Source organism: Egretta garzetta, unplaced genomic scaffold (genome assembly GCF_000687185.1).
Source record: "Egretta garzetta isolate BGI_Z169 unplaced genomic scaffold, ASM68718v1 scaffold35, whole genome shotgun sequence".
Lineage (NCBI taxonomy): Eukaryota > Metazoa > Chordata > Aves > Pelecaniformes > Ardeidae > Egretta > Egretta garzetta.
This window is the reverse complement of record NW_009259730.1, coordinates 2524782-2540040: the sequence shown is the minus strand read 5'-3', so window position 1 is coordinate 2540040 and position 15259 is coordinate 2524782. Positions and strand designations below refer to the sequence as shown.

General features: G+C 38.5%; 1 protein-coding gene across 1 annotated transcript in view; it reads left to right on the top strand.

The window, feature by feature from the left end:
* Nucleotides 1-3037: 3037 nt before the first annotated feature.
* LOC104126877 (DNA-dependent protein kinase catalytic subunit) overlaps nucleotides 3038-15259 on the top strand; it is a gene marked incomplete at its 5' end in the record, with an annotated part of 27204 nt that continues 14982 nt past the window's right edge. Inside the window, 12 exons of the mRNA XM_009639484.2 lie at nucleotides 3038-3246; nucleotides 3687-3825; nucleotides 4385-4573; nucleotides 5058-5282; nucleotides 5913-6021; nucleotides 6708-6819; nucleotides 8375-8564; nucleotides 9670-9844; nucleotides 9932-10122; nucleotides 11742-11922; nucleotides 12450-12610; nucleotides 14106-14317. Coding sequence (XP_009637779.1) covers nucleotides 3038-3246; nucleotides 3687-3825; nucleotides 4385-4573; nucleotides 5058-5282; nucleotides 5913-6021; nucleotides 6708-6819; nucleotides 8375-8564; nucleotides 9670-9844; nucleotides 9932-10122; nucleotides 11742-11922; nucleotides 12450-12610; nucleotides 14106-14317 — 2093 coding nt within the window. The remainder of the gene's footprint in view (nucleotides 3247-3686; nucleotides 3826-4384; nucleotides 4574-5057; nucleotides 5283-5912; nucleotides 6022-6707; nucleotides 6820-8374; nucleotides 8565-9669; nucleotides 9845-9931; nucleotides 10123-11741; nucleotides 11923-12449; nucleotides 12611-14105; nucleotides 14318-15259) is intronic.

Sequence of the window (15259 nt, the reverse complement as noted above, 5' to 3'; positions counted from 1 at the left end):
TTTCTCATCTGGGCCACCTATGGTGCTGGCCACATCAGCTCTAGGTCTCTGCTCCCAGTAGGGTTAGTGTTAGGCTAATTCATGCCTCTGAACTGATTTTTCAACCTTTCTGCTATTTGTGATCTATAGAGTATGAGTCACCTTTTAATGTTTTAATTGTAGCAGGAACAAGAAGAGACTTGATTTTAAATCGAAGCCGCAAGAATTTTTCTAAGTGTTACGTGGGTGTCTTGCGCTTGTCTTCCTGTTTCTGGGAAGGTCTCACTTCGGAGAAGTTTGGTGTCTTGAGCGTATCAGTAGTTGTCAGACTGTTGTTAGCATCTCCCTTATTTTTCCCATTTTCCCAACCCCTGAAGTAGTTGTCTGGGGATTTTCAATAATTAGGGAAGGACTCATTTCCACCAAAGGGTGACTGAGTGCACCACAGCCATTTCACTGGAAAGGAAACAGAAGCCTTTCTGCTCTGAGAATATACTGACCTGGGACAGACTGTGAACTTTATCTTTTACCCAAATTTTCAAGGAGATATAAAAAACTTGTCCAAGCACATGTTACATACTCATTTTCACTGTATTTTAAGTTTCTTAAAAAATGTGTTTATCTTAATGTTGTGTCTGATTTGTAGCTCTCAAAATAGTCTTTCTTTGAGTGGCAGATAATGACTTCTTTGTGTGATGGAAATTCAAATACTCTGATACAGTAGATGTCATTCATAATACAGGAGATATGTTTAGTTTGGAGTAGCTTTTTAAACAGTGACAAACTTTGCTTCTTAGTACTTGTATTTACACATCTGAAAAAATGTAGTTTCTTGTTTACTTTTTTTCTATGCAGCTGCATAAAAGGTCAAATGCTATGGGGATTTTTCTGGGCTGTCTTAGTATTTTTCGAGCCAACATCTCACAATAGCTATCTGTTAATATTCCCTCTTGACACTGCATTTGTTGGTTCTCTGTCTTGATATTATTATTTTTATTGAATGATGCTGTCTGTTAGACCCTATTAATAACACTGCTGTGTTAGGCTTCTTTTTTTCTTAATAGATGTAAAAAGAAGACTCAAAAAATAGGTAAGTTAACATTAGTCAAAAATACAGACTTTGGAAGAGTGATAAGAGCATCTCATTGCCATCTCCGTTCAATGATAAAAGAAGAACATCACAAAGGCAAGCATCAGCCTGTATATTTGAGCATCCAGCATAACAGTGAGAGAAAGTCTTTTTCCCAGCAGGGAACAGAGTTCATATTGATCAGGAGAGAGAGCTGGGAGAGGGAGAGGGAGAGCACACAGTGCCGAGGCTGCATTTGGCTCACAAAGGCTGTCCTAGTGGCTTGGCCATTTGGCAATACGTTTTCTGTTACCTGTATACCAACAGTATAATAAATCTTGGCTTGTTTCAGAAAGACTTCCTACTTCCCTGCCATTTCCTTCTGGTTTTTTTGACTTTTTTAGTTTCCTACAGGTTCAAGTCCCATCAGGAAAGTAACTTGGTGATAAAAAGAGCTGGTTTTGTCTACAGATATAATATTAAAATTGACTATGAGGCTCTGGGATTGGTTTTCAGGATGGATTAAAAACCAGGAGAAATACTAGGAAAGAAGTTAACCCCATGACAAAAGTTTACATAGACTCCATAGAGATACCTGGCCTCTGAAGAATATATAATTGCCTTATAAATATTTTAGTTGTCAGGCCAGCTTGGATGCCATTCATGCTAATCTTTGGATGTGTGGTGCAAGCAAAGACAGAACGCATTGCATACAGAGCGAGGAACACTTGCTCCGTTTTCAGAAGATAAGTGATCGAGTAGACAGCAAAATGGACTAAATAGAAAGATATCTCCTTTGATGTGAGGCAGTGTCTGTACATTGTGAGTTTGGGAGGGTATTCATTCTCTGGACGTACTGTTATATTTGCACAGTTGTTAACATTTTTTCCTAGGCAACCCTGAGAAAGGGCTTTTGGTCTTACCTTAGCACAGCTATTCTTAAGTTTTTAGATTGTGCAGTTGGCACTGTGTCCCTGACATAACCCCTAAAAGTTGACAGTCAAGGAACGTGTGCCCGTAGATAAGAGTGTCTGGGGCACACGTACAAGTTTGATAGAACCTGCTAGTTGAAATTGCCTGAATAGCAGGTAAAGGATATGCTAACCCCTCATTGGGATCCACCTGGTCTGTAACTTAGGAAGCTACAAGATGTTCTTTTTCTCATTTTTTACTGAGTACAAATTTGTTGGTGTGTGAGAGTCTCAACTATACAAATTGTGTAATGAGTTTGCTTATGACAGATGCCTGTTCTGCAGTTCTTGTGGTGGTTGCCATTGATCAAAGTTTAGCCTGGTTGTTCTCACAGTCTCCTGTTACAGTTTCCAAATAGTGATTTTTATTTTTTTTTCCACTTGGTATTCTTGAACATACTGTGTTGCAAAAATCAAATGTTCATTTTTGTCCTAAAACTCTGTGCTGTTTCTTGTAATGAAAGTTATATTACCGCTATTCCATGTTGTAGATTTTTTTCTTCCTGTTTGATTAAGATATTTTGGCAACTCTCGTTGAGGTTCTTCAATGAAAAAAAAAACCAACAAACAAACCTGGCTTTAATAAACTTGTCTGCTACTTTCTCCATGTATTTACCTGTATTTGGAATAATGATCTAAGTATTTAAAAAAACCTTCAGGAAAACAAGAATGTTTATCCCTGAAAAAGAGGTTATTCTGTAGTCAGACTGCTGTTAAATAGGATAAAGATCTACCAGAAGTATCGTCGTGTCTTTAAGTCAGGCAGGACCAGATTGAGTACGGTACTGAATGAGTCTAATGGGAAGCTGTGGTACGCTAAAACTGGGTTATGTATGTGGATAGAAACAGAAGGAAAAGATTCCACTTTTCCCAGAGGTGGGAACTTGTGGAGACTTAACAGCTTATTTCCAAAGCTTGCACTGTAAGACAAAGGATACCAGAAAGGTGACCTGTAAAAGGTCACTATCGGTATCATTTTAGACTAAGCAGATACCTGTTGTTTTGTTTTATTTTATAGGAAATTAGTTACCAGCACAGAGAGCTACTAGAACTGGATTCATCTAATGTGACCTCAAGCTGCCTTGCAAGTTTACAGCAGCCAGTGGGCATCCTTCTTCTGGAGCAGGCCCTGATGGCTCTGTCCCCTGCGGAGGAGCCCCTCCCCAAGCGGATGCGTGGGAGGACAGAGCTTCCCCCAGATGTCATCAGATGGATTGAACTTGCTAAGTAAATGCTTGTTTGAGACCATTTACTCCCATTTACGTTTGCCTTGTGAAGGTTTGCCTTGCCTGTATGGCGTATGGGATTTCTTTTTTAGTCTTTCCCTCTTTTAGAATAAGATATGCTTTTAATTTCTTGGCGGTTAATTACTATCTTTCAGTTAGAGCAGTTAGACTAACAGCTGTGCACCCTGATGATGCTGTCAGACTGCTGAAAAATATCTTGTTCACAGCTTTTCAACTGCAAGAGTTTCCATGGTTCAGATGAAGTTTATCTAGTTAAATATATATTTGTGGTCTTACATAAGAAATATCAATTATTTTTTTTACTATTACAAGCCAGTAGTATTACTGCTTATTGAATTATTATTTTTTTAGATAGCTTATGTTTGCATTGATATACCTCTGTCTGACTAATTAAAAGATCTCCCTTTTCAATTTTACTAGGCTCTACCGATCTCTTGGGGATTATGATGTCCTTCGTGGCATTTTCAGTGGTAAGATTGGGACTAAGGAAATTACACAGAAAGCGTTGTTTGCAGAAGCAAGAAGTGATTATGCTGAAGCAGCTAAATATTATGATGAGGTAAAATGACAACAGGATTTTTTTTTGTTTCATAAATCTCTCATGACTTAAAACTGATAAACATTTTGAGAAGAGGCATATTGTTGAAAATGTCCTTGTGTTTTGTTTGATTGACGGTTCAGTCTGTAAAGGCATGCGAACAGATGAGCACTCACAACAGAGCAGTAAGCGTGACATATTTTACTGTTTGTTACAAAGCTTCACATGTGCGATCACCCAGGCAGACGAGCACTGCCACCCCAAGAGAGCAAACTGCATGTGTTCATGGCAAAGAAAATCTGAGTTAGAGTGGGTAAAAATAAGGAGAATCTCTTTAACCTTCTTTTGAAGTCTTCGCTCTTTAAAAATGCAGGTTTACTAAAGACGGCTACCTGAAATGCATTTGTGTGTAAATACTGGCAAGCTTGAATTTTCTGCATTTAACATTGCTGTCACATTCTGGTAAATGGATCGATATTTTTATGAGATAATGGATTATTGTTAAGTTCCTGGTGATATAGAATTGAAACTAGTGTTTCTCCAGCTGAGAGCCTTCCTCCCCCTCAAATTCATTCCCTAGGCACTCTCCAAAGAAGACTGGCAAGATGGAGAGCCAACAGAAGTGGAGAAGGACTTCTGGGAACTTGCATCTCTGGAATGCTATGACCACCTCACAGAGTGGAAGTCCCTGGAGTATTGTGCTACCATTAATATTGACAGTGGAAAACCTCCAGACCTGAGCAAAACATGGAATGATCCATTTTTTCAGGTTTTTAGAAATCACTTTGTTGATACTGCATTGATTTTATCTCTGCAAGGATGTTATATAGTAATGTGATTGCGGGTGGAAATCAATTTGGCTTACTTTTATTATGGAAATTAGAGAGTCTGATATGTACAATAATTGAAGCAATAAATTCTGCTGTTTTTACAATGTTTAATTTTTACCTTGAGTCTATGGCTGATCATACAGGACCAGCTTTATCATCATTTTCTTCTTGCAGTGTTTTTGTTGCTTTTACCACTTTTATTTCTTCCATGTTGTAAGTTAGCAAACCACTGGCTTTGAAACTGGTAGAATTTGCTAACAGAGCCTGTCAGAAAAGGCTTCTGTGATTCGTTAGCAAATTGGAATTTGTCTAAAGAAAACTGTTCAAAATATTTTTATATTTATTTGATCTGCCACTGATAACAAAAAATTTAACATCTAATATTCCATTCCTAGAAATAAAGACAGTATTTTCACCTTGTAGGAGACGTATCTGCCCTATATAATACGCAGTAAGTTGAAGTTACTGCTCAGTGGGAAAAATGACCAGACTTTGCTAACTTTTATTGATGAGGCAATGAAGACAGAACAGAAGAAAGCCATTATAGAAATGCATTACAGCCAAGAGCTTAGTCTCCTTTACATCCTGCAAGATGATTTTGATAGAGCCAAATACTACATTAGCAATGGCATGCAGATCTTCATGCAGGTAACAGTCTCTGCTATCTCTTAATGTGATTTTTCTGTGCAAACTTGGGGAACAATGAAACTGTTGTTGCTGTTACTGCTGCTAGATTATACTCTCGAGAGAAACACTTGCCCAAATGCAACGAAATCTAGGTGCTTTCCAATCATATGACAAAACTTCCTTTGAATTCACTGCTTCCAACAATGAGAGTTGAGCCAGCCAGTGTAGTGCATCCTCCCATTTTAATTTGTTCTATTTTGCTGATTTCATCTATTAGAAATTTTTCAGACTAATTGTTTGAGCAGATTAATAGCAGTTTTATTTCATTCATCTTTTCAGAAGCCTCCTGTACCCAGAACAGATTTGAAGAGAGTATTGCATTGAGAGGTTACAAGTTCCATCTGTTACTAAGTTTTTATTAGACTGTAGGACTAGCCTAAAACCTAGGCTAGGAATTGCAGCTAGAATATGCCTCGATACTTGTCCAAAGCAGAGTTGCTCTCAGATTACAGGTTATTAAATTACTTGTAAAAGGTTGTGTTGTAGAACATAGTATATAACAGCATCAGATAAATAGTTTATAGGGCACTGAGCAGAACCACATTGTAAATTGTCTATACAAAATCTTCCATTCTCTCCCTTTCTTTTCAGAGCTATTCCAGCATTGATACTTTATTGTATCAAAGTCGAATGACCAAACTGCAGTCTGTACAAGCTTTGACAGAAATACAGGATTTCATCGATTTTATGACCAAGACAAGTAAAGATTTTTTTTCTGAAGTTATTTTCCTTTCATTGTGTTAAATAATCATGGTTTCTTGAACTTTGAATTACTGTTTCTACACTTAGAGGACTGAACTCCTGTTTGAAGGAGCATAGGTCTAGAATTAGTTCCTACTGTCTTCTTGACAGTAAAAATTATTGCAGTTGTGTAAGGCAGGCTTGAATATAATTCTGTGTTCTATTATAAAGTTTTATTAGCCTAACTAATGTGATTAAAGTATCTCTTTTAAAAGTGTAAGAGTTTTAAACTAAGATTTTTGTTGGGGTCACTTGATAGCAAATAGTGGTTAGCGGAGATAAAAGATGGATGTGGCATGTAATTTATAGCTACTGAGGCAGGCATGAAATACAAATTTATGCACATAAACAGAATTATGTATTACATTTAGGTAACAGTTCTGCTATATTCCTGTATAGAAAGGTACCTACCCAGTGGTGATTTCCAGTGACAGTTGACACTGATGTCCTTATTGAATCTTCTGTGCTTCAGCAATAAACAAAAGCAGTATTATCACCAAGTAGTGTATTTAATGGAAGCCCAGAAATGCAAGTGGGTGGTTTTACTGCAGTTTTGTGGTTTGAATGTTAGACTATGTTTGGTTTAGGCCTTTTTCATGCTGTTTGGATTTAGATGCATTTAAAGTATTCTTAATTGATTTCTAGGTAACTTAGCTTCACAGGCTTCCCTTAAGAGACTTCTCAGAATTTGGACAAACAGATATCCAGATGCTAAAATGGATCCTATGAACATCTGGGATGATATCATTACAAATCGGTAAAATTATGTTCTTGGGTTAGCTTTAGTTCTGTCTGCCTGTTGAGTTCTGAGAGGTGCTTTTTCTAATGCTGCTTTTTTTCATGCGGGGGGTTGCTGATCCAGTGTGTGACTTTTTTTTTTTAGCTGTTGTAATAGCTTTATCAGTATAACTGGTTTTTGTGTGACTACTATAGTGAGAAGCAAAAGGAGGTGGAGAAATGGACAGGGAATAAACCATATTTTTATATGGAAACATAACTCTTAGTTCAAGCATTTTCTTGCATCAGTGACTACATACACTGTACAAGCTAGCCCATTTCAGCAGCCCTTAAACACAACCACTTCTAATTGAGTAGATCAGCTGCATTTGGCTCAGTGAAATGCCACCCAAAAGGCCAGTCCATTATGAATAAAAATATCTACCTACTTTGTAGGCAGTTCCAAAGTCAGGGAGTGTACAAAATAAGCCCAGCCCTGTCACTATCAGTGCTTCACATTTTTATAGGAAAGTTAATGACCAGTGCTGTAATTAGAGACTCTGCTGTACGACTGTTTCTAGAAAGAACAAAGGCTCTCTGGGGACTCCTTTGGATTAGCTCTGAAGGAGCTGGAATGCTTTTTTGAATTTGAAAATTTTCTGTCCTCCCCGTGGTATCTGTCTTCATCCCAATCCATTCTTCCCGTGAAAATCTAGATTCTGGCTCCTTTCCTGGGGGACAACTTCTTCAGCAGTTCTGCTGATACCAACTGTACTCTGTAATTTGTTTTATTATCTCTGGTGTCAGGAAAGCATGGCTACAGAAGATCTTATTGCAATCAAATGCTAGGCAGAATACATGGTAAGGCTTACTTCTTTACAAAGTCTCAATATGTTCATGAGTTGAAGGGTTGTCAGTGTCTTGAACGTTTTTACGTGCTTTTAAAAAACCTTTATCTCATCTTAAATTAGTGACAAAGGATGTGCCTTTATTCAGTGCCAAGCCCTACTCCAGACTGCAATGCTTTCCCCTGCATTGAGTAACAGTATGAGAGATGCTACTCAATTAGATAGGACTAGTTGTAGAATGAAAAGGTTTTAGCATTGATTAATAGCAATTCCCTTTCAAATGTTGAGTATGGTCGCAGGTCTTTTCTGCAATGCAAATTTCAATGTTTACATGTGTTAGTTTCATATATATTTGAATTGCAGGTTGGCATAAGATACAGCCTGGCACTTACACTGTGTAAACAAGACTCCTGTTTGTTTGCAGTTCTGTCAAGTTGGAATGCAAATTATATCTTGATGAACTTTGAGGTTGTAGCTATGATTTTAAAGGAACAAATTAACATATTATGGACATTTTCTAATATTTACTCTTGTTGATTCAAGATCCTAGAAGGCTCTCAGGGTCACCCTGTCCCTGGTTGTGACTCTCCAGGCTCTGACGACTATGTTTAGCCCTTGCTCAAGGTGATTGCTGTAGCTTGCCATTTTTTCTTAGCTTTGTTTACTGTCAGGCAGATCAACGCTTTTGAGTGTTCATTCCCTTGCATACATACCAGAGTGATTTGTACTCCTGTTGTCATTATGCAGGTGTTTCTTTCTTGACAAACTGCAAGAGAAACTTCTCCATGATCAGGCCAATGATAGTATGGAGGTGGATGAAGAATGTGGTGCTGGTGACCAAATGGAAGTGGATCAACAGGGTGAAGACATTTACTCAATGATTAAAACCTGCAAATTTAACATGAAAATGAAGATGATAGAAAGTGCCAGGAAACAGGTGACTCTACTGTCTGATAGCTTCCATTTTTGTGAGAAAATATAGAGAAGCTACATCTGTAAAAGCCTTATAGGTGGTCTTGGCCACCTTTTTGCCAGGACAGACCTTGTCTGTCTTTGAACTTGCTGTCAGGATATTTTGAACGTTCAAGAAAGTCACTTCCACAGAGAAAGAAAACAAATGAATGAATGTTAATTAAAAACTTGATGATAATTTGTCATTACTTGAAATGTGCCTGAAGGCCCCTTTGATCCACAGATGGTTTCTGACGCTCTAAAGGGCAGATAAAGCATCTGAAATGCCGCAGCCTTTAACGAAAGGGATGCTTACAACCAAATATTATGCTTTCTCATTTACAAATAATCTCTTCTGTACAAGAAAACAAATCAAATTCAGATTGAATCAATATCATTTACTTCAGTCGGTAATGATGAAATATTTTATGGTGGGGGGGGTTTTTTGTTACGATTTTCATTAATGCTATTAGGTTAACACTTCTATAAAGAACTAAAGTTATGTGACAGAAATTTTGTTTTGGATCTGACTCTTAAAATGACTGAAACATAGCCTTCTTTGATGGGCCTTCGGAGTTTCAAGATTGAGACAAGACAGTAACATTTAAGTCAAAGTCAAATCTGTAATCAGTGACAGAGTTTATTTTAAGCACTGTAATAACCAAATACAACAGTAGTGCTGTGTAGACTATACTCTTAAAGGAGTAAATGAAAAATAAGATTTCCTTTAGTGTTATTTATATGAAACTTTTCATCAAAACACAAACATAAGTGATTTGCTTAATGGTATTATAAACCAAGTTACATATCTCATTTGTGTTTGTACTGCAGAAGTTAATGCCTGTTAAGTCATGCAGATAGAATTATTTTAATTTCCGCAGCTTGTCAAACTTCTCTTTTTCTTTTCGAATTTCTCCATTAGCACAAACCTGGTTTTGAATGTGAGACCTGACAAGCAGTGGACCTCTCTTCATCTTATTATACCTTTACTTGTGTTACCTAAATCCTCTCATCCCTTAATTTGTTTGCAGAAAGGTTTTACTTCCTCTTCAGATATATTATCTGAAAATTCTGTCTTAATCTGAATACAGAACAGCTTCTCAGTTGCCAAGAAGCTTCTGACAGACCTACACAAAGAAGCCAAAATGAGGGAAGACTGGCTGGTGAGGTGGAATTACGCCTATTGCCGCTTTACACATAGTTGCAGCCGGAACCAGACTTGTCCTGAACGTATACGCTCAGTGTTAAGAACCATCTCCCTGCTTGGTAACAGCCTTCTCTTTGCTTCATGTTGTTTTTTATACAAAGCTGCTTTGTTGTCAAATTACCAACTTTGTTTTTGAATTCTAACAGAAGATACCAAGTCTGACTATCTTAGCAAGAACACAACGGCCTTCCGAAACCAGAATCTTCTTCTGGGTACTACGTACCACATCATGGCCAAAGCTGTTAGTCAGGATCCAAGATGTCTTGAACAAATTGGGGAAGAAAAAGCAGGAAGAATATCAGTACTATCAGGAGAAAGTCTTGAGAGTCCCGAAAAGGTAAATGAGAGGGGAAGAGCTTTTAGGTATTTCAGTATTGCAATCAGTACTTCAGTAGGTGATGATGCGTATGGATACATACACAGCATGTGAAACCCATCTGCTATTAGCACTGATTTGTCCAGGAGCACCAGCTAGGAGAAGATTAAAAAAAAAAAAAAAAAAAAAAAGAATAGAACTGCTGTGGTTGCTGTTTTGTCTGGTTTTTGCTCTCCTGGAGTTTTGCACCACTGTATCCGTTTTAACTGGGAGAGTAGTTTTGTGTTTCTCTGCTCCTGCATTTTGTGTGGAGGGGAAGGACATAATCGTAGCACCTGCATGCACAGTGGCAAGACATGGGAACATGATCATCAAAGAATGCTTTTATTTCAGCTGGGCATTGCTGAGCTTCTTCATGCTGTCGGACTATCTTACTTCATAAAGAGATCTTTATAATACTGATAATGATACTGGTACGCTTATTTTATCTAAATAATTTTAGTGATATTGAGGAGAGGGGTATTTAAGACAGAGCATATGCAGGTCATCTTCGCCTTTTTTAGCGAGGTGTGCATCTGAAGAATAGTGACAGACTGTGCTGCATCTGAAATCGTGTATATTGTCATTTGTCCCAGATGCTGTGGCACAGACTTGTCTGTCAAATTGATTGAGTAAGAATTTGAAGTACCACTCCTGACTTCTTTCCATTAATTCCTAAAGCCACCATGAAGACCCTTAGTTATGAATCGTACCAGTATAAAACAACAAAAAATTGTTCTTAATTTGCATTATTATGGTTGTTAAAGAAAAACAGATACAGAAGATATTCCTGCAAAAAAGATTTTAAATTTTCAGGTGTGTAGAAACTTGAGCGAGAGCTTAAGCTTCATTTATTAGCTAATTTTATTATCCTGTTCTTAAGGAAATCTAAAAGATGAGCATAAAAGCTCTTCTGTGTCAGATGAGTCAGGCTGGGATACCAGATATTTCTGTAAGATTAAGGAGCTTAGCCTTATTTTAGCTTATTAAGCAGTACTCTGACCCTGGTAGTTGCCCTCTACCTACCTGAAATTCAAACTATTTAATTTCAGTTACAGCATTTTTTCAGTTGTTCCAACTTGTTCTGCAGCAATTCTGTATTTTGTTTAATAACTACAATAGCTACAGTGTCTGAGGTTGGTAAACTTGTTGGCAATATGAGAATATATTCAGTTGTATAGGATTTTGTCAAGTCCTTCAGCTGCATTTGAAATGTATGATCAATATGACTGTGTTTGTGTTTGCAGACATCTTAATAGGAAGAAATAGTATTTTTTAATTGTGTTTTCTGTTAACTTTTTGTGGAAACTCTAGTAACACTAACTTTTTTGCAGTTATAAAAATTCCACATAACTTTTTGCAGAGACTAATTTAAGTTAAAAGGTTTATATTTTTCTATTGAAAACTGTGGAAATTAAAATTCTGGGAGTTACTGCTAGAAATAATGTCCCAATTTTTTTCCTTTGTATCGGCTGCTCAAAATATCTAATATGGTGATAGTTTTATCTACTCAAGACTTGCAACCAAGCTCCAGTTTCAAAAAGAATTGTTGAACGCTACTCAATAACGTGTCTTTTTTTTCTGTAATGGTTGAATTTCAGGTATTGGCAGGTCTGAACAAGAAGGCTTTTCAGTGTTTCAGCAGTGCCGCAAGGAAGTCCGAAGAGGAGGTGCAGTCCCACTCCATGGAACATGTAGATGTGATGGGAGTTATCGATGCATATATGACGTTGGTTGGTTTCTGTGACGAGCATCTGCATAGGGAAGAAGAAGACTCGCTTGGTTAGTCAGGATTTCTCCTAAGCATGTGAGGTGGATCTATCTGTGATACCTGAGCTTTTGTGATACCCAGGAGATCTATCTCCCTGAGCAGCACAGCTTGAATTTAAATGGAACAGTTTGTCCTCTGGTTCAACAGTATTTATATTCCTTTTTGTCCCCCCCACTATTACTGTGAGCTTTGGTACTAGTGAATCACTCACAGTCTCCCTCTCACTTGTGAGATATATATCATGTCCAGCAGATGCTTCCCTTGTTCCTTCTCAGACCACAGCAGTTCTGTGTTTAAAGCAGGCAAGATACCAGCAGTGATGCAGCTTCCTGATAAAGCTAATCCTTACAGTCCCCAAGTACATGTGTTGCTGATGTGTGCAGTTCAACAGATGGGAAAGAGAACAAAGTAAAAATACAAAATACACAGGGAAAAAAAAAAAAAACAACTGAATTATAAAGATAAATGTTCCAGATGATCAAAGACATGGAACAAGTGATGGTGTTTCTGATAATTCTTGTTTAATGTCTCTTGGCAGAAATTAGCACTGCAGATCTGCAGCCATTCCCAGCTATTGTGGTGGAGAAAATGATAAAAGCTTTAAAACTGAACTCCAGAGAAGCCAGGCTGCGATTTCCTAGACTGCTGCAAATAATTGAAAGATATCCAGCAGAGACATTGGGTCTAGTGACACGAGAGGTTAGTTGCTTCCATTTTCCTGGCAGCAAACCTTGCTATAAATTGAATTTAAAAGGTGGGGGTGGAGGTTGGATAGACGAAGAGGTTAGACTGGTAAGTCTTGCTTCAGGTAAATCAGATATATTTTAATCCCATCATTGTTCCTTGTATTTTCTCTAACTTGCAGAGTCTAATTCATATGGACAGAAACTTTTCTTTAAAGTTTAACTTTTTATCATTATTCTGATTCCAAAAGTTAGTTTGAGAGCTGCTGGAGAAAAATTATGTTGCTTTTTTTTCTTCCTTCTGAACGATTTAAGTGGGCCGATATAAGTGGGTGCGTAGGATTAGGGTGAGGAATGTATCTTATTTCTGTAGGCTGAGCTCCTCTATGCAGGAAGCAAACAGCTTTTCCAGGCTCATTTTCCACTTCTCCCACCTCTCCCTGTCCTGCTTCACTTCAGAGGCTTCCTCAGCTTCTTCCTCCCTTCCACAACCTGTCCCTCCATTGCCGTTCCACAGCAATGTTGTGGGACAGGTAAGCCCAGAGGTCCTCAGTGACTCATGCCTGCTCCTGCCTTGGCCTGCCTGCCTTTTCAAGCCCATTGTGCTGGTGCTCATGGAGTGCCAGGCCCTTTCAGAGGAAGAACTCAAAAGAGACAGAAACATGGCTCAGTTAACCCAAGAAACTGAGAACATAGCAAAAACGGCTGAGGTACACAAGGTGTGGCCACAGTGAAACTCCGGTGGTTCAAACAGAACCTGATGCCTGGTCCAGTTAACAAACCTCACCCAGAAAAGAACTTCACCAGGCATTTCTTTGTCCTCTCTCTTTCTGTGAGATAAATACTAGTAACCTGATCTTAAACTGTTACAAAGGAAGGAAGGGACGAGACAGAAGGGAAGGAGTTGGAGTCTGGTCTCTTACTATCACAAGAAAATATATTGTAGCACTCCTTTCAGAAGTGATACAGCTTTTGGAGTGAGGTGAGCATGAAGTATATTGGTGGGGGATGCTATACTGAAATTAATATCTGTCAGCAAGCCCAAACCTCTTTAAAGTTGAAGGAAGAGCAAAACTGTGGTAGGAGTTCCAGTGTTCTCCTTCCTGGCTTTTTCTACTCAAATTAAGACTTCAACCCAATGGTGTTTGAACTGTTCTTTCAGATTTTTGAGTGGTTTGTATGTGGTGATCAAAAATTATTATATTGCTGCATCCAGACAGAAAAGCCACAAGTTTGAATATAAAGCCTCCTCTTGATCAACAAACTGCAAATCTTTGTAAAGGAAAATCTATTAAGCAGCAGTAGCTGGTGATGGTGGTGGTAGTAGTAATGCAAATAATGAAATCTGCTTTATTGAGGGATGTTGTGTGCAACCCAGTTGACATTCTCTGTTTCCTTTTCATCTGTTTCTGTCTTGTCAGGCAGGGCCACAGAGCAGTTTTGTTTGCATTTGCTATGTTTGGTATTTTCGAGGAGGACCAAAGTTGAAAGTAGTGTCTGTGTTTTTGCAGCTTTCTTCGGTTCCCTGTTGGCAGTTCATTGGTTGGATTAGCCAGATGATGGCACTACTTGACAAGGATGAAGCAGTAGCCGTGCAACATACGGTTGAAGAGATCGCAAATACCTATCCCCAGGCAATCATCTACCCTTTCATGATCAGCAGTGAAAGTTACTGTTTCACAGATACTGCAACTGGTTATAAGAACAAGGAGTTTGTGGAAAGGTGAATTTGCAGTTAGAGCAGCTCTTTTGTATGGGTTTTTTTTTTTCAGGGATGGAGAGATTAGTGGGGTTTTTTTTCTAATGGAACTGTTTTCTTTAGGGGGCATGAGAAACATTAGAGGGTAGTCCCATGCACACTGCGTTCTCATTTAAAGGCACAGGGAAAACCGATACTTAAGGTCTCTTAGTACTAGACGTACTTGGGTTGGTGGCCTGAATACTTTCTGAAGTGTTGAGTACATATAGTCCCCTGGCTATGGGAAGTTAGAATTTTTTCAAAGAAAAACAAGACGACCACAGAGAGGCGAGCCCTTTCTACTGGTACTTCAGTGGTAGTCAAAGCTGCTTTTTTCCTTTTCCTACTCTGCTGAGGCTGAAGGGAAATCAGGTGCATGACTGGGCTCTTACTGTAGTGGAATTCACAGCACGGAGAGTCAGTACCCATCAAAGATGAAGGAAACTAGCTCGAGCATTTAGAGTCATTGTAATACCAAGTGAGAGCAGAGATATTTAATAGAATAGATGCTCCTACCAGACTTCAGATGGGGCTAGTGAAGTGGATGCATGTTATTTTTTGGGGAATGACAGCTCTTTGTTGTCTTCTTCTCCACTTACTCAGTGTGCAGCATGCGCCTTCCTCTACAAGCCCTCCCTGTTTTGCTGTGCAATAAAACCTGAGTTAATCCCCAGGCAAAAGTCAACTTTTATAACACAGTGCTGTAGAACCACTAAACGAATTTTAAGTGTCCTTTTGCCTTTTTTCAAATCTCTGATACATTTGTTGAATTTCCTTACTTAAGGTGAAGTCTTGTGCTTCACAAATTGTCACCCTTGAATAACGTGTGACAGGATGTATAGTCTGGTTAGTGCTCATTTCTGTTGCAAGTATGTTTTCCACTCCCCCCCCCCCCCCACCCCCCCGTCTTTTCCATGGCGCGCTCTG